The 24,750-nt window shown below is 38.9% G+C and overlaps 1 protein-coding gene across 1 annotated transcript; it reads left to right on the top strand.

The window, feature by feature from the left end:
- The first annotated feature begins 3,913 nt into the window (after positions 1 to 3,913).
- LURAP1L (leucine rich adaptor protein 1 like) lies at positions 3,914 to 24,340 on the top strand. The gene is made up of 2 exons (XM_066338763.1): positions 3,914 to 4,248; positions 23,480 to 24,340. Exons 1-2 carry the CDS (start codon positions 4,051 to 4,053, stop codon positions 23,852 to 23,854), a joined length of 573 nt encoding a protein of 190 aa, XP_066194860.1. The 5' UTR covers positions 3,914 to 4,050; the 3' UTR covers positions 23,855 to 24,340.
- The last annotated feature ends 410 nt before the right edge of the window (positions 24,341 to 24,750 follow it).

Below are 24,750 nucleotides of genomic sequence, written 5' to 3'. Positions count from 1 at the left end.
ACACATTATGAACTCAAGTTCACACATAATGAACTCAAGTTCATTATGTGAGCAATCAGCCGACTCAAAGAATTATAGTAAATGGGGTCAATATGAGGCTGGCAGCCAATCACCAGTGGGGTTCACCAGGGCTCAATTTTAGGCCAGTGCTCTTTGTTGTTCTTATAAATTACCATGATGTGGGCATTAAATGTATATCAACTAAGTTTGCAAGTTGTACTAAAATAGGAGGCCCATCAAAGGTAGAGAGAATTTACAGGAAGACGTGGATAAACTAGAGTGATGGTAATCACCAACTGCATGAAATTTAACAAGAGCAAGTGCCAGATTCTCAGCCTGGGACAAAGTAACCCTGGTTATATGTAATTGGTGGATGAGAGACTGAAGAGAAGTACCAAAGAAAGACATCTGATGATTTAGGAAGATGGTGAGTTGGATATGTGTCAACAATGTGCCCTGGCAGTCAAGAGACAGATATGTCATGGGGTGACAGCATCACCAATTGGTCAAGTAAGGTGACTGTTCTGCTCTGGTGCACTGGTGTAGTCCATCTCAAGACCTGTTTGCAGTTGTGGCAGCCCAGGTACAAGGCTATCGAACTATTGAAGTGCATCCCAAGGAGGGTGACCAAGGTGGTTAAAGACTTGGAGGATAAGGCACTCAAGAGCAGCTGAGATCACTTCATTCACCTTGGAAAAGGGAAGGTTGAGGATTTTCCTTAGAGACTACAACTTCTTCACAGTGGGCAGTGGGGGAGGTTACTTTGTTAACTCTGGTGACCAGTAACAGGACATGAGGAAATGGAATTAAGATTCATCAGGAGAAACTCACTGACATTAGGAAAGTGCTCTTTATCAAGAGAATGGCTGGTCACTGGAACAGATTTCCCAGGGAACTGGTCACAGCACCAAACCTGTCAGAATCCAAGAGTGTTTGGATGATGCTCTTAATCATATGGTTTAGGCTTATGTAGTCATACAAGGAGCAAGGCATTGGATTAGATGATCCTTATGTACCTCTTACAAGTTAATGACACTATGATTCTAAAATGAAAACAGAGGATCTGTCCCATGAGACGAAAATGGAATTTACATAGTGTTTACTGGTTTTGTTTACCTAAAGAGAAACCTGTTTCCTTGAAACCCTTATTAGTTTAGCAAATCTGGTAACCTTGAAGATTCAATAAGGTGACTGCAACATAGGCATATCTTTTAATCTTTGCAATTCAAACGTATACACATTGACTTGCTAGCTGCTATACTAATGCACAGTGGGAGGTAAGAATCAGGCCATCAGATGGTAAAGCATAAATTCATGAAGGCACATGTAGTTATGTGCATAATGTAGGGTACATTAAACTACATTATGTAGTTTACTTTCTGGATGTTGCTTATCCAGAATACCAGGACGGACTTCTTTTCATTATGTTTAGATTTGTTTAGAGTAGGATTTGGGAAAATTTTCTGTCATTGAAAAATCTTTTTTCAAAGTAGCATAAATTCTTTATATTATTTTTTTTTATTCAACAAATCACTGAATTAAAGCCCTGGGAAAAATCTCCCTAGTTACAGTGAGAAAAATTTCACCCTTAAAGGTTCATGGGAGCTCTGTCTGTAAGTAGGACTAGAAAGTTTTCTGTTCTCTGTTCTACAGTTGGTTGATTTTTGCTGCAGTAACATACATGTTGGTTATAGTGCTACGTTATTGGACCCTATCCCTCAGACTCCACCCAGATCCTACCTTACATAAGTTGTTGTAACCTGTGGCCTTTGCCCCTTTTGGTGTGCCCCCACGTCCTGTTCGGATTGCTGTTTGTTGTTTTGCATATTAAAACAGTGTTTCTGTTTTGGGTTGCATCGAGGTGGGCCCAGCCTTCTTTATATTATTTTGCACATACTTTTGTTTATTTCAAATCTAAAACCTTTTCAATAAATTCAGATGGAAGCTGGGGGCGCACAGCAGCCACAAGCCAGGGATCACAAGCCAGAAGGATGCAGACAGTAAGTAGGGACGGGACTTGTTATTTCATAACGCATCAACTACCACCTAATTTGGACCAATTTACTGGATTTATCCAAGATGGACGGGTCACCTTTACTTAACCCAGAAAAGAAGCATATATGTTTATACGTGCTCAAAAAATAGCTACTGCAGGTCTTACCCGACTAGAGGTTGCAGACACTGCCCAGCTCTATGATATTATTTCTCTTCCATTTTCATTTTTAAAAGCTTGATAATTCAAGTCATCTGAAATATCTAAAGAACAAAATAATACTTCAGAATTTTTCATAAGTTTCTTCAAACAAAAAGTCTGAATTCAGCTGAACCATGATCTTTTTTACAGGATGCTGCATTTAGAACAAAATAATTCCACGGTTCAAAGTTGTAACAATAGTCAAGTAAACTTAACAAGATGTTCAAAACTCACAGAAGAAGAATTTCAGTGTGATCCCTAATAATTTACAGAATGGCATAAATCAATATTAACATGAGATTATATAGAGGCTACTCTGTAAATACCAATATATTAAAACTTCAGGAAATATTTGGGGGTGGCGGCAGTAAGACAGAAGATTCTCATCTGGTGTGAGCAGTTGGTCATGGCTTTCTTTTCTGAGAAGAATATTAACAGAGTTTTAATATTAATTCATCCATCATATGAATTAAACATTTATCAAAAATATGAGAGAAATAAATGTCTTTTTATATGTCTCTCACACAGGACTTCCAGATGGTTATTTTATCACTATAAAATAAGGGTCCTGCCCTAAAATCAATGCACCTTTTAAATACCAGATACATCTATAGAGTTTTTAGTTGACTGTACTAAACCCTTGCAAAGGTCTCTGATAATAAATCTTAGACATTAAAGTGCTAATGAAATTATTTCACCAGAAGCATCCTCTTTGTTGTAAAACCACTTTGTTTTCCCAAGATAACCAGACCACACTTTGTGATTCTAGCTGTCATAGAGGACCTGATACCTAGAGTGGCTAGCCTGACTTTCTCAATCCCTTTGACATGTGTCAGCTGTAGCTCCACATATGCGGCTATTCATACTTCAATGCCTAAAATGTTTTTCGGTGTCATGTGACAAGGAGAATCAGAGCATATCCAGCACTGCTATCTGCACAGCCAACATCAGCTGGATATCAGCTTGATATCAGCTGGAGCATCTGACTCAGCTCGCAAGCTTTGCTTCTTAAAGAGGAGGAAACAAAAAAATAATAGATATAATAAGGAGGGATGGGAGGAATGCACTTGTCTGGAATAAAATCTGTTCGATGTAGGAATACCATTCACATTGTACTTATGCTCCTATCCCTGTTAGCAAGGGGTGACTCTTTTCTCATTTCCGTTTTTTTCCTCCCACTTTCTTTCCCTTTTTCTTTTCCTAGATATTCCCCTTCCCTTCCCTTCCCTTCCCTTCCCTTCCCTTCCCTTCCCTTCCCTTCCCTTCCCTTCCCTTCCCTTCCCTTCCCTTCCCTTCCCTTCCCTTCCCTTCCCTTCCCTTCCCTTCCCTTCTCTTTATATTAGTTTTCTTCTCTTTTTTCTTTTTTTCCCTTATCCCTTTCTTTTCGGCCCTCCCCGGCCTGCCCGCCCGTGCTGCCGCGGACGCGCTGTTGCCGCCGGGCCGGGCTCCGCAGTCCCCGCCGTGCGGGGGCGCCCCGGGGCCGCGGGCGAGGCGCGCCCGGCGCACAGGCAGCGCGGTGGGAGGGCCGCGCCGCGCCTCTTCCACCTGCCCGCGGCTTTAAAGTTGCAGCCGGGCGGGACGCGCGATGATTGGGGCCGGGCTGTGCCGGCCGCAGCTGCCGGGGCCCGTCGTGGTCTCGTATACGAAGCCGGGCTGTTTTTCTCCATCGCCCTCACTCGGCCGCTGTCGCCTTCCCCCGGCGGTCGGGGAGGGGGCGGTCGGGGCCGGTGCGCCCCGGAGATGCCCGTGCCCGCCGTCCCCGGCGCTGCCGCGGTTCTCCGCGCCTCCGCGCTCTGGCAGCGGCCGGGCGGGCGCGGGTAGTGCCGCTGCCGCCTCGGGGCCCTGCAGGGCGAGCCATGGAGCCCGGCTCCTCGCCTGACCTCCGCGACGTCGAGCAGAAGCTGGGGCGCAAAGTGCCCGAGAGCCTGGCGCGGCCGCTACGCGGGGAGGAGCTCCCGGCCCGCCCCGCCGCCGCGGGCCCCGGCCCCCGCCGCCGCCGCGCTGCCGCCCTGGCCCGTCTGGAGACAAAACTTCAGCTCCTGAGGCAGGAGATGGTGAGTAGCCGCAGCCCTTCCGCACCGCCGCCTCCCGCTCGGCAGCGGCCCGGGCCGGGGAGAGTGCGCTGCCTGCGCCCTGCCGGGCCGGCCCGCCGCGGGAAGGAGTGCCGCCTGCCCGCGGGAGCAGCGGCTGCGCGCATCCAGCTCCCGGTGGGGCCGGGTGACAGCCAAAGCTCTGCTGCCGGTCGGGAGAGCAAGAAGGCCGCTCGTCGGTGCGGTGTAGAGCGAGGGACTTGTCGGCTCTTTTCCTCGCAGCGGGCCAGTTGGCAAAGGACTCGCAGTTGGCTTCTGGTCCTGTCAACTCGTTAGAAGTGCTGAAAGCTGGAGTACCAATAAACGAAATAATGCACTACTCTCCTGTTCTTGTAACTGTATTTTCTGCATTGCACCTGTTTCCTGCTCATGACTAACACCTAAAGACGCACAGGATATTTTCGAGTTGGAAATTTGGCCTGGAATTCAGGGACTTGATTGCTGGATTTTAGTCTTCAGAGACTTAATTAGTTCAAAACAGGCTGCAGATGATGCAGAGTAATTATTGCAAAAACAACTGTTTATACTTTGGTTGAATGGTGTATTTTCTTTTGCCAGTGATCCGTGATGGGACTATGCTGTATGTAGTTCAGGTCCTCAAACTTGTTTACTATCTTAGTGATATATTTTGTATATCACTATCTCAGTAAATTTATTTTGCCATATAAAATGCGTAATATAAAATGATGGCATAAAACTGGCTTAATTTTTTCTAAGCCAAACCAATCGGAAACTCTTTGCAAGCAAATGACCAGTGATTAGTGAGCACTCAGCAGATACAGTCTTGAAAATTCAGGGCATCTCAGATACCTGAGCATAGATAACTTCCGTTTTTATTTGTGTGTGTTATGTGGCTCCCAAAAGACACTTCTTAGTAGCAGTTTTTTTACATAGCTCCTGCCACTATGGTTATTTGAAAATGGGATGAAATTTGATCAGGTTGGGATGGAGATTTTTCTGGCAGAGTGTTGAGATAACTTTATGCAACAGTTTTGGAACTCAGCCATTCACAGTAAATAAATTGATGTAGTCCTGTGTGAATGAGTGTACCATACCACAAGTTCCTCTACAGTGCTACATATAGGTGTATAGGTGTGTGGGCTTGTAAGGGTTTTTAGAGACTAAGTGTGCTGGGCAAAAAGGGGAAGAGAATGGATATTCTGAGAGTTAAGGGGCAAGATGTTAATGTTAATCTTGAGGTGTAAATAATAAATTACGCTTGCTGTTGTATAGCCTCCTGTTATTTAAGAGATTTCCACAAATCCAACTGTCAAACTGCGGAGATCTTTTGGCCACCTTTCAGTACCTTTTGGCCAGGCCAAACAAGAAAGCTAGAGAGGGACTTCTGACAACATGGAGTAATAGAGTGAGGGGGAACAGCGTTAAACTGGAAGAGGATAGGTTCAGAGATGTTGGGAAGAAGTTGTTTACTCAGAGGGTAGTGGGGCACTGGAGCAGGTTGCCCAGAGACGTTGTGCTTAGTATTTGGAAGGCTGGAACTAGATGATCTTTAATGTTTCTTTCAACCAAAACTATTCTGTGATTCTATGATTTTAGGGTAACAATCACTGGGAATTTCAGTTTTAATATTGAGTAACACACTGTCTGCTTCTTTCATGCTTTTTTTATTTTAAGCTTGCACAGTGGTAGTTCAATGACTCACAGGTAGCTTATAGTGCATGGGATGTCGGACTGCAGAGGAAGCAACTAAGGTAGCCAGAGCTTTTGCACAAATGTTATGTGTCAAGACAACTAGGCCTGTTAAGGGAGGGAAAAGCTGAGTCAGTTGCCAATGTCATCTATTCCTTTCACGTTGATCTCTTCAGCTACTTCACACTTGCAAATTCCACATCACAATTTTTCTTTTGCCTCTTCTTCTTCCCACCATCCAGTTTCTCTTTTTTTTCCCCTGCCCTAAGCATAAATATATTTTAGTCCCAAAAGCTTTGACTTCTCCTGTTCTTTTTCACTTTAGTGACTGGCTGGCTTTTCTTATCTGAAATTATTTCTCACACTGCGTGAGAGGAGTGAAGTTACAATGCTGTTCCCATTTGACTTCTGGTCTGTATGTGTCCATTAAACCACCAATACAATGACTAATTGTGAAGTATTGGTACCTTTTTCATGCTCTCAGCTGTATTCTGTAATCCAGAGTGTGAAAGTGAACTACCTTCCTGGATTTTTTTCTCTAGTCTCTGGCATCTTCAGGATTTTACTCAACCCTAAGGGTTGCTTCAACCTCTTAATCAGTCACTTTCCCCTCTGCAGTTTTCTTAGTGGATATATTTTATAAATTTAAGAGCAATATCAGGTAAAAATTGTGGTTCCTCTTTATGTTTCTTCCCCTTTTTTTAACTGCATATAATTTCTAAAATGGAGCTGAAACCTCTATTTTCTTACTTCATACTTCTTTCTAATGCATTATTCTTAGGCTTTGCTGCAAGGCATCAGAGGTCTTGGACATGTAGAAAATATTCTATAGCTGCTGCAGTAGTGAACATTCAAAAAATGGAAAATACTAGAAGTTTGGGAAACCACGTGTTACCCATTAAGCTTTCTTTTTCTAGTTATACTATGATGGCAGCTTCTACAGCCCAGTTACTGAATTTTGGATAGACTTACCTCTGTTTTTTTTTACTTGCTTGTTCCAGACTTGAGACAAACTTTTTGTAAACATAAAAAACAAGGTTACTCGGGTGCTTCTTTTCTAGTGGTATATGAAAGAAGATGATATTTGACTTGGAAGTGCTGGGTTTGACTGTGAGCTACAGTACTTGATAAATAGGTGTGGTGTGTGGCAACAGGCCATCTGTTGGGTGAAAGACTTGAGGCTTTCCCTTGCTCCTTCAGATTCTTTTGCTGTTCAAAAGGGTTTGTTTCACTTCACACCTGATTTTGCGTAATGATCTCTGCAATCACACAAAGCACACAGAATACTGTTCTTGAAATATGGACCTGCTTAGCAAGGTTTACTTCCTTTTTCTTATCCTCCATTTTCCCATGAAGGCCATGGTTGAGACTACCTTGGATCCTGAAAACCTTTGAGTTTTAAGTCCATAAATTAGAGGAGAAACAAGATGTAATTGCCAGCATGAGTCAAAACACTGTGCTGTGGTCAAGCTTGGGTGGAATGAATACCTCTCACTATTTGACCTTTGATTCAGTATGAAATTTGTCACAGTGCTACTGTTAAGATCTTTATTTCTTTGGTCTTTTAGGTGGAACATTCTGTTGGGGAGTTGATAATAAACCTTTATAGCTGCGGCCTTTTTTCTAGTCTGCCGTGCTCCTGAGGTCACCATTCAACACATAACACCTTCACTGCAGTAAATAATCTTTGAGGCTCATTCTGCAGCCAGAAATGATACTGCTGCTAAAGCCTCATTTGTCCTTCACAAGTTCTGGGGTTATTCAAAGGGAGGTTTTCTTTAACGGTCAAAGAATGAGATTGGGTGGGGTTTTTTTCCTTTAAATTCAAAAGTTTCCAAAATCAACTCAGTAATGCCTCTTTGCAAGCTAGAAATTTAAACACATACATAAAAAATATGGCCCACATATAATAATAATAAAAAAATTTACAGCTTTTCTGCTTTAAGTATTTTTATGTATCTTGGAAGTGAGAGGTGGATGGCAGTGCTGGAACTTTTAATGAGATTCCTTCCAGTGAAAGCTGCCGAGAATCAAATTTTGTTAGTGGGTCCGAACATCCAGCTGCGTATACTGAATGTTGCCGTTTTCGGACTGAAAGATAAAGTAATTGAAACAATCCTATTTCCAAGGAGCTGAGCATTCCAAATTTAAGCTAAAGCCATTTGACATAGAGGCATATTCCTATGCTAACTCATTAACTGAGTTTTCTTCTCCTTTGTTCTTCTAGTTTAATTTTAGTGTAACTATTTTTTAAAGGCAGTTAACATTGATCCTGACAAAATGAAACTGGGATTAAGGCAAATGGGATCATTACAATGGTGTAATTGCAACACCTCCTTGGTGTTTTGATGGTTTGGTTTGTCTTGTTTTCTTTATGCTTTTTTTATTGTTTGTTGTTGTTAACTGTCCCTAGCACATTAATGAAGTTTCAGGTTGGAGGGCAGAGCTGTTGTAACCCTATTCTTCCAGATCTAAGGCGTCTGGCAAACTTCATATTTGCTTAGATTTGTTAGATCTGTAGTTGTGGGGGATCTGCATTTATTAGTTTCTTTGAAGAACTGATTTTAAAAAGTCTACAACTGTGACTTGAAATACCTCTTTAACACATGCTGTAGGTGCAGGCTGCTACATTCGCTATTTTGTTATGATAACATCAGCCGTCTTAACTGAAGCCAAGAACTGGCTCCAGTGTGCCTAGTCAGTAATGCAAAGCTGTGTATCAGATGCTGGTTTTTGATCAGATTAATTGTAATGTTTGGTTAAATACTTGACTGAAGATAAAATCTTAAATATAAAATTGCTAGTGGCTAAGCCTCAAACCTGTGCAGGAGAGTTTGATTAACCCATGTTTCTTAATGAGCCGTTATTCAGTGAATCCCTGAAGTGAGGCTCTTAGACATACAAAGAAGGCATACAGAAATAGAAATTAACTTGTTCCCCCAAGTCCTCCTGAAGTTGACTGAAAAAGGGGTTAATCCTGTGTCTTGTTAGCAAGTTCGCTCCATACTCTCCAATTTGCACGATGTAGTAGAGGAGTTTGCAATTTTTGCATATTACGCAGATTGGGCAGTGATCAGAACAGTGGCTCATGTTAAAATGGAGTTGCAGGTTGATCCTTAGGGAAAATAAATCTAATAAGGAAAACCTGCAACTTACAGTGCCAGGACTTTGCCAAGTTCTCCATCTTTTCACTGGAAAGGATGAGGCGACCAAGGTTATTTAAATTAATGCATATTTAAACATATGTTTTGACTGGCAAATGCCTCTCAGTGCCTAACAGAAGGATTTGTGGAACATCTTGATGTACTTAGTCAGAGTTTATGTCCATTCTTACTCAGCTAAAGCAGCTGCTGAAGGGTTTAAGTCCCCAAGAGGTACAGAAGAATGAATATGTGCTTACATTATTAGCTGCTGTATGGCCAAGAGTCCATGAAACAATGCTGGTACCTCACTGAGCAGCATCAGTGTGAGATACCTTGATACATGTGCATCTGTCTGGTGTGAATGATCACAGAGTCAGGGATACTGCCATCAAGACTTCCAGCTAGACTGCCCATGTGCTGTGAGACTTTTTCCAGCATTTATTTCAGAGATTATAATTTCATGATTCCTTCCTGATTACTTTTTCAAGTGGAGAAGAATCATTGAAGTTGATTTTTGAAGTCTGATTCCTGACAATTTGTAATGAGACAAAGTGAATACTAAACCGCTTCTACAAAATTTTAGAGTTTTAGCAAATAGATTTTAACCTTTCTGATGAAATCAGCTTAATAGCATGGCTTTCATAGAATGGCCTGGACAGGGTGGGGTGGAAGGGCTATTCCATAAACGGACTTTCAAAGACTATATGATTTCACCTTTTGAAGGAAAGGAAGTCTGGGTGACATTGTGAGGCACACTGTCGACTTGAAAACCTCAGCCATGTAACTGGAGAGGTTGTTCTCCTTGTGTTTGCCTTCACTGAAAAAAAAATTGAGCTTGTTTTAAGATGAAACCTCTCTTAGTCCTCTTGTATCCGCCCAAATTACTGGAATGCTCTGAGGACATACCCCTGTTCCCAAGACTTCTTTAGGGAGAAAAGACTACCTCCTTAAGTCTTTCCTCATATGGCAGATTTCCAGCCCTTTGATCATCATACTTTTGTGTGGATGCTTTCTTTTATGTGGTTACTTATGACAATGACAATTTAAAATTACCTTTTGTATACAAGCAGGAAAAGCTTGAAATGCACAGTACCATATATAAATATATAGAGAGAGAGAGAGAGCAGAGGTGGTGGCCAACAACTGCATTTCTACTCTTCAATACTTTTTTTCCGTAACAAAAAAAAAATAAATACTATTAGTAAATACTAAAAGAAAAAGAAAGCATTTTCAATTCATGTTTTAAAATTACTAGATTATTTGTCTATTCATAGTCAAAACGTAGTAAACTTTTAGCAGTGGACATGTTTATTTTCCATGTGTTTATTTTCTGTGTCCTGGAAGGGAAGCTAGTTACTGGAATGTGAAGCAGATGAAGATGAATTTACAGGAGTAAAAAGACAGAGGATCTGAGCTGTTGAAAAGCAATTGGAATTCAGTTAAACTGACTGCAGTTTCTCTGATGGATTTAACTTACATTTATAAACATGGAAGTTACACTAAGTATATGTAAGCAGTTCCAAAAGATGGTTCTCAGTTTACTATTCATAAAGATGAAGAACTCTGATTATAAATTTACAGACAACCTCATTGTTAAAAGGGAAACTGTTTTGTTGTGAAGACAGACTTATAACCTTTGTTATCCAGCCTTACTCCCATAAATGTAGCTTCTAATTATAGGCTTTTTCCCATGGTGGAAGTGTTTGTGGCAAGCAACTGAAATCACCCGTAATCTGGAGGGTGACCAAAATAAGGGACAAAAAAACCCCAGAGGGTCCATAAGCCATCTTGAATTACCTCTTTTAAAGATATAAACAGCCTAATTTAAGCTTTCAAGTTTTTTCAGATCTAGAGGACATTAGGACAGCCATTTATTTCACAGGTCATTTGCTCTGTGTTTCAGTGCTGAGTCCCTCTGGTGCCTGGCTGCAGATGAGTGTGTGGAATAAAATGTGTCCGAGGAGCCTCCTCTTTGAAGTCATTCTCAAGGAGGTTTCTCTTCTTCCATAAAAGAAGATAGGGAAGGACTCTAGAGCATGTATATATGTTAGGTATGTAAAGTCAGCTTCTCTGTTTTGTCCAAATATGCAACCCCTGGAGCTTCCACACTGGAAGGTCAATACTGGCCTCAGCAATCCAATCCTTGTCTTTCCCCACCAACGTAGCCTTTCTTAACACTTAACAGTTTGCCAAGACAATGCTATGGCACATTTCTTAGTTGACTGTAAACACAAACTAACCAAGTTGCCAGAGAAATTACCCGAATGTTTCATTTGCTTTGCTGTACGGTAAACTCCTCTCAGTGCTGTATGGCTCTGCTGGGTACAGTGTCAGATGAAGTGAAAGCATTTAGTGACTTTAAAGCAATGATAAATTTCTATTTAACTGGTGGGGGGCTCAGATTCTACAAACACTTCACTGGCATAATTTCTGATTTTGTTTGCTGCTGTTAGATATCATTCATGACTCAAATGCTTCCAGAAGAAGAGTCATTTTACTGCATTCTGGTTTGACTATGAAACCTGCTTCTCTATAGGTATGGAAGGAAACACATCCAAGAATTATAACGCAACAAGTGTTTCCAAGCTCGCGCATTTTTATTTTTATCCCAAGGTAGAAACAAAAATAGAACAGCTTGATTGCTTTGTATTTTTCTTTCTTTATTTTTTTCTGTGTTCCTACCAAATTTCCATTGGTTTAAAGAAGTGTTGTATTTGAGACAGTTGCACTCTTTTGTTACCTCAGACACTTGCTTATGAGATACAGCAAACATTGGACTTTCTTAATATTCAGTTTAAAATAATTTGTGATTTAAAAACTTCATACTCAGACCTTGATCCTTCCAGTAATTATAAATGACTAGACAAAAACAGTCCTGACACCGAGGAGGAAACTATAAAGCATTTCTGTGGAAAGAGAAATAAGATCTGCATTGTTTAGCCACCTCTTTAGAAAACTTGCAAAAATTATGTACACACCCTACCTCTACTCAGCCCTGGTAGATACAGGCCATATCTGGAATGCTTTTTGGGGATCCATTTTGAACTTTCCAGGGAATGGAAAAAAGACAAGGAATTACTGGAGAGCTGGTCCAGCAGGGGACTGTAAAGGGGTCTGGAGCATCATCTCTCTTATGAGGAAATGCTGAAAGAAACTGGGCCAGTTTAGCCTGGAGAAGAGACAGCTGAACAGGGATCTTACCAATGTGTACAAATATCGTGAGGGTAACTGGCAAGAAGATGGGACCAGACTCTCTGCAGTGCTACTGAGTGACAGGACAAGGGATAATGTGCACAAGCTGAAATACAGGAAGTTCCATCCAAGTATAAGGAAAAGGTTTGTTTTTTTCTTTGAGGGTATATGAACACTGGAATAGGTTGCCCAGAGAGGCTGTAGAGTCTTATCTCTGGAAATTTTTAAAACCTGCTTGGACTCGATCCTGTTCAACTTGCCATAGCAGTGATGTGGGTTTAAATGATCTTCTGAGGTCCTTTCCAACCCCAACTCTTCTGTGATTCTCATTCTGAATATCTAGTTCTTCCTGGAGTGAGATTAGTATGTACCTTTATGAGAGTACCTGGCCTGTTCTGGTCACATTGCAAGGGTGAAGTTTGGCAGCTAATACAGACCATTTTCTTTGTTAGACAAAGGCAAATGGTGCATGTTTAGAACAAAATGCTTAATAATAAAACAGTGGCAATGTAGGGGGTTTATGTTGGTTTTGGTGTTGAAGAAACGTTTCCATGGGCAAGAAGGTTTTCTGACTAATGGGGTTTAGATGGGTCTGCACACAAACATATCAACTTGGGGAAGTCATTCAAGGAGTCATTGTAAACTTTAGGATATTTTTCTGGTCAAAACTATACAGCTATAAGAGGAGCAAAAATGAAGCCAGAATGATAATTTTTACAAGATTTTTCCTGTTATGTGACTTAAGCTACATTTTGCCTTCACAGGACTATTTCAACCACTGTGAATGTTAATGACTTGTCCATATGTCTTGGCAGAATTGTGCAGTGCACTGAAATATTTTTTATTTCAGGTGGTGGTGTGTGGCAGGGTTCTAGTGTTGCAGGTTTGTAGGAGAAAAGTGTAAATCCTGCTACAGCAGAGAGAGGAGAAAGCCTCTTTGCAAGAGAGGAGCAGTACTACTAGCGTACCAAAGCAGCAGTGATATTCTTCAAAGGCCTGTGGAATTTACATCCTCCTTTGTTAGCACCTGGCGCTGGTTGCTGTGGCTGAGGCAGGGGAGTGAAGGCACTGTTGCTGTTTTCCAGTTGAGGAAGCCATCTGTGACGATAACTTCATAAAGCTATTTAGGCATTCACCAGTGCAGAGCATCAGTCCATCTGTTTCAGACAAGAAATAAAATGCAATCAAAGCAACACTATGATCTTTAATATTTTGTAATTTCTCTCCTTCATTTTTATTAATTTGTGCTCCGGTGAAGTTTAATAACAAAATTAAATCAGAAGAAGAGTTGTTACGAGCCCTTTTCAAATGCAGCTGAACTTCTCTTGTCCAAATCTGCTGTGTTTTCCTTGACTAGCTCTCTCTTTTCCCAAGTTACCCTTGATTCGCAGAGGCAATATTTGTCTTTTCCTAGCCATGTTTTGCAGGTCTTAAACCTGTTCTTAGCTAAGATTTCTACATAGAAGAGCACTGGGGCATGGTGGTGTGATTTTAGTTCAGCCAAGAATGTTAATCATAGCTATCAATGCAGTTAACAGATGAGTAGATTTAGAAAGAATCAAGGTCATTGCTTACATTTCCCATATCTTCTTCTACTAGCTATGAAGCTAAAAACACGGTTCTAGTGTAAAAACAGCACTCTATGAGCTAGAGTGGTATAGAAGAAGCTACACTGTAGCTTCTCTGAGGACTGAGCTGTAGTGAGGACTGCACTATATGGCATGGATAATAGTTATTGGTGAGAGAAGGGATCAAATAATATGGAAAGAAAATGTTACCTTGGGTGCCTGGTTTTGCCTTGCAGATAGTTCAGGATTGATTACTCTTACTACCTTCTCACATCTTTGTCTGGAAGCATAGGATGTATCTTTGTTTAGTTGTTAATATATGTGGATAATCATGCCTTGTGACCTCCGGAATAAATTGTTGTGGTGTGTTCTGTGGGAAACAAAGAGGTGTGTGGGTTTTTGAGCCAAAAGGGCTCAAAAGATGCAGCCTGTGTAGTTTTCAACAGCCTGCTTGGCTCGTTGTGTTGGCCCATTTCAGTGTTTTGACTTGATAGACATGTTTTTAGCCTGTTGTTTACTCCTAGATTCTTAATCCGTAGATCCCAGATGCAGGTTAGCTGCTAGCTGTTTGGTACCTTCTTAGTGGTTGAGAAAGAATGAAATTACTTAATTTTTTGCAGATACCAGGAAGTTTGAAAGGGTGTTCTTGTTTGAAAGACTCCAAATAGGCAACTTGGTGTTATCTGAAAGACAAACATGCTAGTACTTTCAGAGATATGTAAAGACTCTGTGTAGGGACCATATTTTAGAAGAATGATGATTACACCGCTGAGGAGATTTGGATGAACTTTTGCATTAAAAACAAAAATTAAGCTGAATTTCAAAGACATGGAACTTTAAATAGGTCACAAAGTAAAATAAAGAAAAGAAAACAAAACTCCTTATTTTTTAAGACACTGACTCAATTTTGTTCAAAAATTTAGTATGGAAACATAATGCTCATAATGTTTTAATACGGGAAATATCACAACGATCAGCAAATCGGTTTCTAGGACTACTAAAGCGTTTTTGGGAGTACATGTGATCATTTATAATACCAAAGCTGTCTTGAAGTTTTTTATTCTTATCTAGATAAACCTTCAGTAAATAGGACTGCATGTTGGCTTTGCCTAGAGATTTGATTGTTAGATTAAAAATATGCTTTCAATAGGATATACCCCCTCTCCAGGAATACAGAACTGTTTCAAACAGAATTCCATTTTGAATTCTGGGGAGATTGAGACAAAGATTTAATTTATTTTAATTGTATGTGTCTCTCCAGTGGTATTGTGCAAGCAGACTTGAATTTCAAGAGAGTTCAGAATTCTCCCTAGTATTACTATTGTTGCATGTCAGTTGTGATTTAATGAAATAAGTTGGGTGTTTTGATGAGGATTTTTTAAGGTTTGGAAGTTTTTTCTTTTTTTTTTTTTTATGCTTTAAAATGTTTTCAAACTTAGCTGTTATCTCTATAAAGGGAGTATTTTCAAACTTTGGATATACCTGTAAGCAAACCCCATTATCTTCTTTTATTTTAGTTACATGCTTTTGAGTATACTTCCACATTGCCAGTATTAAAAGTAATTAATTTTGAAGGGATTAACAGGTATGGAGTAGTTATTATATTCTTTCATTTTTTTGCATAGTGTTGCTAAGACTATGTTTTGGTCAAGACAAACATGAATAAGGCAGAGAGTGAATTCCATTTAAAAAAAGAAGAAATTAGATGTGTTCTTGAGCCCCAGCGCTGTCACATATTGGTCAGAAGACAAATGAAGTCCTGCATTGTATCTGGTGTCCAGAACACTTTATAGGGATACTGTGATCGTCCATCTGCTGTAACACTTTCTGACGCACACAGCCAAACGTTACAGCTTCATATTGACCTGAATGTTTGCAGTGGAGTTATCTTGTCTGTCTGCAAATGTGGGTCCATATTATGGATTGTTCTGGACATGTTCACCTTTGTCATAGATTCATTTCTAAGGTCAGACAATGCTTTTATGTCAGTAGTATGGGATATTTGAAAGCATTCAGTAAAACCTTCCAGCAACATTAGAATTTTTTCCTCTTCACAAATCCCTACATTTTGTCACTGCTCCCTTTCAGGTTAATTGAACTAAACTTGAAAAGAGTCAGGATTTTCCTTTTGTATTTTTCATCCTTCTGAGACTGTATCTTTGAAATCTGTAGTCCTTCCATTTCTTTAACATTTGTTTTACTTGGACAGGAGGTGAGGAAATAAGAACCTGACAAACTTCTTTTTTCCTTCTATTTGCTCTCACTTGTACATCATGTTTCTTTTTGACAATCATTGTTGTATTTACTTAGGAGTTAAATAGTTTGTTCTTTTTCACAATGAAATAAAGAGATGGCCAAAACCCTAAAACAAATAAAAATTTTTTTAAAAAATTTTTTTTAAAAAAATCGCCTGGGGATTTTTTTGTTACATTTAAACATACAAGATACCTCAAACAGTATAATGTTAAAAGAAAGAAATATACCCTACTGATCAAATTATTCCTCCTAATCGTTGATGTTTTATTATCAAAGGTATTAATACACTTGGCAGGCTGCCCACACATTCTCCTCAGACAAGGACCCTGCGTATTTCAAGGCAGTGAGAAAAGGCCTTGAAATTCACTTTTTTTTTTTTTTTTTTTTTTTTTTTTTTAAAAGATAATATGGCCAAACAATTGCACAACTTGTTGGTGTGTATTTTCTTTATTTTCTTGTTCAATATAAGGGAAATCATTAGTATGCATAAAATTAAAATATTAAAATAGGGTGTTATAAGAGAAATGTAAATCGCCAATACTGTAATTTCCTGTATCAGATTATAAATATTATTAGCATGATATTTTGTTCATATATTTGCAGGAAATGTTCTTGGAACCTACTCATTGAGTTACTTACTCTCACTGCCTACTGAACGAACTTGCTGTCTCTTGAAGTTGCTCTGTTTCCTAATCATTCTAGTGTATTCGCCTACCTTATTCCAGTGGTGGCTCAGACCTGACCTGCCTACTTCTTTACTTCAGCTAGTGGGTTGGTAAGCTTTCCTTACAGTAAAATCCTTTTGTGACTGATGTGGAATCACAAGGTCTCTCTTCCTCCTTCCTAGTCAAAAGTCACTGTGTTCAAAGCTGTGTTATATGAATGCCAAATTTTACAGACGGACCTGTGGAAATATTTATTGCAAGGACTTGGTGAAGGGTTGCAGTGGAAATGCAGGAACTTGAAGCAGGACAGTGACTAGGCTAGAGCCTCTGTTTAAAGTAGAGAAGAGTGCAGACAGAAACTAAAAACCCAATGACTACTTGCTTTATGAGCAGCTGAGGGTTCAGCAGTTGTAACAAATTCTATCTAAAAAATCTCATATGAGGGTTTTAACAATTTTGGAGTCTTCAAAAGATGCAAGAGTATAAACAATCTCTTGCAAAAGAAGTCAAAAATTAAGTGATCAAAATTTCTGGTCTGCCACAATATTTTTATTGTGACTCATTATGGAAGAGCATGAGTCAGTGTAACTTGCTCATTTGGCAGAAAGAAAGGAGATCAGCAAAGCATAACTACAAATCAACAATGGATCACATAAATTTAATTTTCATATATATGTAAAAATACATATGTATATGTAGCTTTTGTGTGTGCTCTCTCATTGTCTGAAGCTTACGATAAGCCTAAAAACCAGGAGAGAAGAAATGGGAAAATGATACAGGAATACATTATAACACAAGTCCATGCTGAAAGAACCCAGATGCAGAAAAAGCTGTTGATCTACATTTATCACTGTTGACTGAAATTTAATTTAGCTAAATCAGTGTGAGGTAAATCACAGTGAAGAGACATAAGGCATAATGATGAACATTGCAGCACCTACCTCGACTGACAGTCTCATTCTCTGCCAGGCTTTGGTCTGTTTTGAGAGAGCTCATACAGAGTTTCAGTTGGGTTGGTTGGGTTAGCTTGAATTATTGTGGTGTCTGAATTTACCACAGTTAGTTGGCTTTGCCGTGGAGAGCATGTGGCGCATTCCCACAAGCAGTTTCTGTTTCACTGGTGCATAGAGGATGCCTTCTAGTTGATGACAGTAAACTTGTCTTTTTATTCCCATGTAAAATTCCCTGCATTTGTAACAGGAAATCCTGAAGATTTAAATTCAGGAGCAGTTGAAATTCAGAAGTCAGCCTAGGTATTCTAATTTTTTTCATCTTGATCCTGAAATATCATTGCCTAAAGCAGCATAATTATATGATGAAGCCAATGCAAACCCCTTTGAATCAGTAGGACATTTTAGAAGCAAGCAAGAAGTTTAAAGACGTGCACTTGCATATGTTTTAATTTAAGTAGGATGTAGCTCCTGCACAGCCTGTTAATCATTCTGTGTGTTAAAGGGGCAGACATCTATTATTTGTGGGGGTTTTTTTGTTGTTGTTGTTTTGTTTTTTTTTTTTTAATGTGTTAAATACGAAAAAAAAAAAAAAAGAGCATCTATTTTACTCACTGGTGTTGAGAAGCTGTTGTAGTATCACTTTGAGCCTGCTCACCTTCAGATGGCATGCTTCATGTTTAATAAACAAATCCTATCTGTGTCAGCGGACTTATCTCTGTTGTGTAAGCATGTTAGCTTGGTGACTGCAGTTAAGTAACACTTGGATTTTGGATTTGAATAAGTTGCTTGTGGTGTTTACCTTGTTATGGTCTCACAGAATTAGTCAATGAGGTCTTATTACAGACCAGTTGTCTATCCTTATATATCTCCTTACTATATTCGAATTATGATAAGACTTGAGTAATTGCTAACCACTGTTTTATTTTCCTCACCCTCATCTTTTCCCTTGTAAACTAGTTACTATGAAGGTTGTTATTCAGTGTTTCTAATAGTAAAAGTAACACTAGGTGAAAGTGGAATAAGGTTAACTTTTTTGAAGAAGAGACATCTCAGTATGGAAAAGAAATTATTTGGAATTGATTGTTAGATTTTTTTGATTGCATGTTGATTTAATGTATGGAATTTACTATTTTATGAGAAGCTGAGGTAATCTCCCTTTTAAAAATGAAAAGGGAGGTGGGCATAGCTGGCAAGCTCTTAATGATATGGGAGCTAGAAGAAACTGAATAGGAAAGCAGGAAGCTATCTCTGAAACATCCTAGGAAGTGGAAACAATAGTAGCATTAATACTCCTGAACTGTAGTGGTCATGCACACCTGTTTAGTATGGAAAACTTCAGCTGGTTTGAAATTCTGTTTGTAAGAAGTGTGATAGAGATGAGTATTGTAGCGTTTAGCAACAGATGGAATTGGCTGCACTTAATTTCATCTAACCTCTTCATATATGTGTTATCTTCTGCAGGACTTCCCAGGACTGAACCTGTGGGGCCTTTCCCAGGGCTACTGTACTTTGCTGCTGTTTCTATCCACTTCCACTTATCATGGAATTTGTGCCCAAACTCAAGGTGTTTTAGAACACAGATTCCAGAGCAGCCAACCCTTGATTCATGTTGAGATTTGGTGCAGAGCAGAGCTCATGATCTGAGTGACTTAAAGAGCTCCCTGAATGCATTAAGTTTTAAGTGTAAGATTTTGTCTGTTGTAAGGACTTCACTGTGTTCTGGCTAAAAGACATATCCTGAAAAAAATACCTTACTATTTAAGTTTGCTCACTTATTTTCCTTTTACTAGTGGACTCTTTACAACACAGAACATAAAAATGTTGAGAAAAAAATGAAACTGGAATAATTTAAACTTCAGGATATCTTTTTCTCAAACCACTTTTTATGGTTGTCATTAATATTCCTGCAGAGTTCCTCTAGTTAAAAGAAGAAAGGTGTGAATCCAGGAATTTAAAAGAAAGCTATCTGCAGGAAGAAACTAGGGTTTCAAACAGCTTTTGCAGATTAGAAGGGTATATTTAACAGACATTTAAGCTTTGCCATTTCTGGAGAGGAGGGTGACCCTCCGTGCTTGGAGCTGACTGGAAGCTACGTCTGCAGAATATGCAGCAGCAAAACACAAGGCCATTTTGCTCAAATTGTGACTACCTATGTGACTTCTACCCAAAAATAAGTGATCAGGTTAGGGGCAGCTAATGCACTACTTTGGGTGGCTGCCAGGAGGCAATAATTGTTTTTGTTAGCAGTCCTGGTCATTAAGCATTTTATTCTAAAAGCAATTACCTAATCAGGTTCTTTCTCAAAAACAATGAATTAGATATAAAAATGGCATGAATATTTGTGTATTTCTCTGCGTGTATACATACACAAAAGCTTTTGTGTTGTGTATATATCAATTATCTTGAATAAATTATGACAGTGTTGTACATATTAGAACACCAAAATAAAGGAAAAAAATTTTGTTAAAACAAGTATGAGAGAGAGGCATAGACAGGTGTTTAGTCCAGCTGTTCCTTCTAGATTATAGTTCTAGTTCTATCTGAATGCTATTCTGTGCACTTACACTAGAGTGTATTACTTGAAAGATGCTGACACTTTAATTTCATTATTTGCCCTTGCTGTGACTAGCTCTTAATGTTAAACATTTAGTATCCTTTCAGCATTATTGCAAATACACAGAGCAAACGTACGCAAAAAATACATTCATAGAACTTAACCTGTAACAGGAAATAAGTTTTTACTCTCTTGTAGTTTAATACAGCATAAGTTTTTGCTGAAGACTGATCCATAATAACAGACACTTTCCCTGTGGTCGTCCTGTGTTCTACTTTTAACTCAAAGGACAACTGTAAAAACTGTTCTGAACAACCTGTGTAGCTATGATACCCTGTTTAGATTATTCCTGAAATGCACCTGTTACTGTGCATAACAAATGGAGCTATCAAACATGGTGAGATTTTATTGTGTTTAGTCCTGTTAGCTGAAGTCAGTCTTGTTTACTCCAAAAACACTCCAACTTGTATACTCCAACAACTTCCAAGACTATACAAGTGAGTAAAAGCTAATGTGATTGTGTCTGTGTTAAAGCACAGAAGGAGCAAAAAGTGTAATTTTGACATTTCTGTGTTATCAAACACAGAAGTAAACCATATTAAAAAAAGATGACACTTGTTAAACTACTTTTTAATATTTGCTTTAGGAAAAGCACACTCTTGATATCAGAGACTTGGAATGACATGGTAGCTAGGAGGACAACTCTAGTACTCAGGAATGCAAAGAATTGCTTCCAGTATGACCATTCCACAAAAATGCTGAAGCTGTTGCTGTATTTAGAGAAAAAAATTATTTCCTGTGAACTGAATCTGAAATACATAAGATGTCTACTTTATCTAAAAGGGACTGTTTTGGTTGAATCATGTTTGCACTAGTTCTGTTAACCATTTCCTAAATCAGCCTTTTGGGAAACTTGTCTCCAAGCATGTTTATATTCAAGTTGCTGAAGTCTGTAGTTGCATTTGAGAAGTTGGACAATCTACTGCTTTCATGACAGCCTGGTTGCTGAGCAAATGGCTTGTAGTGATTTATTGGTCAGAGTGGAGAAATTGGCTTGAGCAGGAGAAGTACAAAATGGTCAATCTGTTTTCATAACCTCACTTCTGAAACAATGATAGATGGGCAGTACTGTTAAAAGTGAATGAATGGTAGGTGGAGCAGTTTTGCACAATACCAGGTTAGCTTTGTTCAATCTTGTGTTACTGGATTGAGAATAATTCGGAAGTCATTCTGGGGACTGGGGAAGGACGCTGGGATTACATATGACAGTTACACAAGCAGTCTGTTACTGGCAAAGCTTGAAATATCTCTGCATTGGGTTGTCCCTGACCAGTAACTAAGCACCCACCAACTTCTCACTCACTTCCTTCTCCTCTTCCAGTGGGATCAGAATTCTCAGTGGGAGAGAATTACATGAACAAAAAAGATAAAAACTTAGATTGTAATAAAGACAGTTTAAAAAATGAAGGAAATAAATGAAATGAACAAGTGATGCAAAGTCAGTGACACCATCTCCCAGCAGTAGATAAACCAGCCCCCAAGCAACAGCTCTACAGGAATGATAAAATGCAATGATCAAATGTTTTCTTGCTGGGCACAGCATTGTATGGCAAGAAATATCTGTTTGATGAATTCTGGTCAACTGTCCCATCTCTGTCCACTCCAAGCAGCTTTCTCAGTCCTAGTCTACTTTCTGAAGGTGCAGAGTGAAAAACACAAAAAGCTTTGATTGCCCTCAATGCTCAGCAAGAGCTGGAACACTGGAATGCTACCAACATGGTTTAGTGACACTTACAGAGAACAAAACCGTATTGGCTGCTAGGAACAGTCCAGCTGAATCCACTACAAATCTTCTGCAGTGTCTAAGAGAATAAAAATATATTAAAATAATTTTTGAACTGTACCAGCTCAGTGAAATTTGGGATGCTGAGAAGAGGGCATTTGAATATGGAAAGGATCATGTTCAGATTATACTTGTAGCAAAACATGTCTTTGCTTCATGAGAATACTGATTCTGTTCCAGTCCACTGTGCATGAACAATACAGGTGCTATTTTTCTGTACAACAGTTGTGGACTTGGAGAATTCTATAAAATGTCTATTATCTGATGTAATAGATCTTGCCTTTTTTTTTTTTTTTTTTTTTTTTTTTTTTTTTTTTTTTTTTTTTCTGTTAAGTGAAAGACTTTCAAATTTTCAATATGGTACATAAGACAGGGTCCTAGATTTTTTCTTTTTCCAGTACCTATGATGTTTCAGATGAACAGAAGGAAGCAGTGTATATAAACCTTAGGTCTCGCCTTTTATTTGTCAGCTGAAGTGACTTAAAAAGTGTCTTATACAGTTTGCCTATTAAGGAAAACATTAAGATGGTTAACTCAAATATATCTGTGAAATGTAACACTGTAGTATTCCACTGTCTGTTACTATTAATGATTCTGTGTGTTTGCATCGACCACCACAACTAAGTGAGAAAGTAGGTGTTTGTTCTTAATGTCCACTTTTTATTTAGTTAGCTGCAGCAAATGCTTGCTCTGTGTAACACGTGGTTAACTCTGAACTTCATCACCTTCATCTAATGTGGGTTTAAATAACTAAAAGTTATGGTTGCAATAAGTTAAATATTTCAGCTCTCAGACACTTATATAGCAGATTTTCATGTCCACTCAGGAGTAGTGTGAGTAAAAGTTGAATATCTACAAGCTTTTTTCCAAATTATGCAATGATAAATTAGGTGTTATTATCTGAAAATTTTAAGTTGCCCAAGTAGCCATAGTAAGGATAACATGGGATGAATGCCTAGATGTCTGTAGCTGTAAGTAGCCTAGAGTAATGGTGAATAGCAATAGCTTTGTGTCTTGATTCTCTCATTAGTGAAAGGCTATCCCCAGGAGTTGTCATAGCAGCTGTGTTTCTCATCTAAACAGTGTTGTACCAGTGTGCATAAAAGTTTTGTCACTGACTAGCACTCCTGTTAATGCAGTCAGTGCTTAGGGAGGCTGACCAGATTCCCAGATGGCCTTCACAGAAAATATTAGTATAGCTGTGCTTTCGGGATTTTTTATTTGTTTGCTTGTGGGCTTTTTTACTAGTTACTGAAATAGGTTTGTCTAGATAGGAAAGCTGGATTGTTTTGTTTTCTTTTAACGCATTCAAGCCTGCTCTTTGGCTTAATTATTAAAAGAGTAATTTTTTAAATTATTTTTGCCTTGTAGGTTAATCTCCGAGCCACTGATGTGAAGCTGATGCGCCAGCTCCTTCTCATCAATGAAAGTATTGAATCAATCAAGTGGATGATTGAAGAGAAAGCCATTGCCAGCAGAGGCAGCAGTTTGAGTGGAAGCCTGTGCAGCTTGCTAGAAAGTCAGGAGACATCCCTCCATGGCAGCTGTAGCAGTTTACAGGACTGTAGTGATGGACTGGATGGAATATCAGTGGGGAGTTATTTGGACACCTTAGTGGATGATGTCCCTGGTCACCAAACCCCATCAGATATGGACAAGTTCAGTGATTCTTCTATTGCGGAAGACTCTCAGTCTCTGCATAAGCATCCCAAAATTGATTCTGATGAGTACTACTGTTTTGGTTAATAAGAACAAGTTCCAGTGGGACACAAATGCACTTGTATTTATCCTTTTTCTTTGCTATTTTATTTCATGTGCAAAACCCCCAAAGTTCTCTTGGAATGATAATGTAATACGATAACTTAAATTCTGTTGCATAATTTTTCTATTGCTTCTCATGCATTTTCTCCTTGTTGCGTTGGGTTTTCTCCTCCTCCTATTTTCTTAATTTATTGTCACAATTTTTTAAAATGCTGTATTTACAAGTCTGTAAAGTGGTGAAGGAAAAGCTTTATCTTTAAAATGAAACATCAGGGAACGAGAGTAACATTTTTGTATTTGTTATCAATAAAATATCTTCTAATAAATATATGTTGTCATAAATTTCTTGACCAGCAGGTCTGGCCTTTCCCAAGATACTGTTCTTATTGAGCCTTAAAACTGAATCGTGGAAATACCTGTAAAATATTTTTTCTAAGCAATGAAATTTGATTCTGTTAAGCTGACTTTATTTGAAATTTAAAGTATTCTTACCTTTTCTGTGTGGGATTTCTTTCATTTTCCAAGTGAAGGAAATGCCATACAGAGAAGTTAAGAATACTTTATATTTCTTCTTGTCTCTTGTGTAATTTTGATATTAAATTCTGATTATAAATTTGTTTTCTTTTAAGTTCAGCAATGTTGCCCTGCTTTTTCTTTCCTGTTTTACACCTAAGAGTTTGCATTAACTTTTTTGTACCTGCTGATGGAGTTGAGAGCTGCAGCTAATCAGTTATACTGGAAGTAGCTGAGAAGTAAAACAGTAACTGTTGTATGTAGTCTCTGGCTTTGTGGCTGTCCTGGTCCCTGCTTTTGAGCAGATTAGGAGGTAAATTTTTCTGTTAAGTGCTTCAAAATCATAAGAAACCCCCCAAGATTTTATA

Source organism: Sylvia atricapilla, chromosome Z (assembly GCF_009819655.1).
Source record: "Sylvia atricapilla isolate bSylAtr1 chromosome Z, bSylAtr1.pri, whole genome shotgun sequence".
In the NCBI taxonomy this organism is placed as follows: Eukaryota; Metazoa; Chordata; class Aves; order Passeriformes; family Sylviidae; genus Sylvia; species Sylvia atricapilla.
This window is presented reverse-complemented; position numbering and strand designations above follow the sequence as displayed.

What these genes read in the sequence shown, in the direction of transcription:
- LURAP1L (XM_066338763.1), top strand. Translation starts at nt 4,051, where the DNA reads ATGGAGCCCGGCTCCTCGCCTGACCTCCGCGACGTCGAGCAGAAGCTG. An exon ending in AGCTCCTGAGGCAGGAGATG is followed by an intron (nt 4,249 to 23,479) that starts GTGAGTAGCCGC and finishes TTTGCCTTGTAG; the next exon opens with GTTAATCTCCGAGCCACTGA.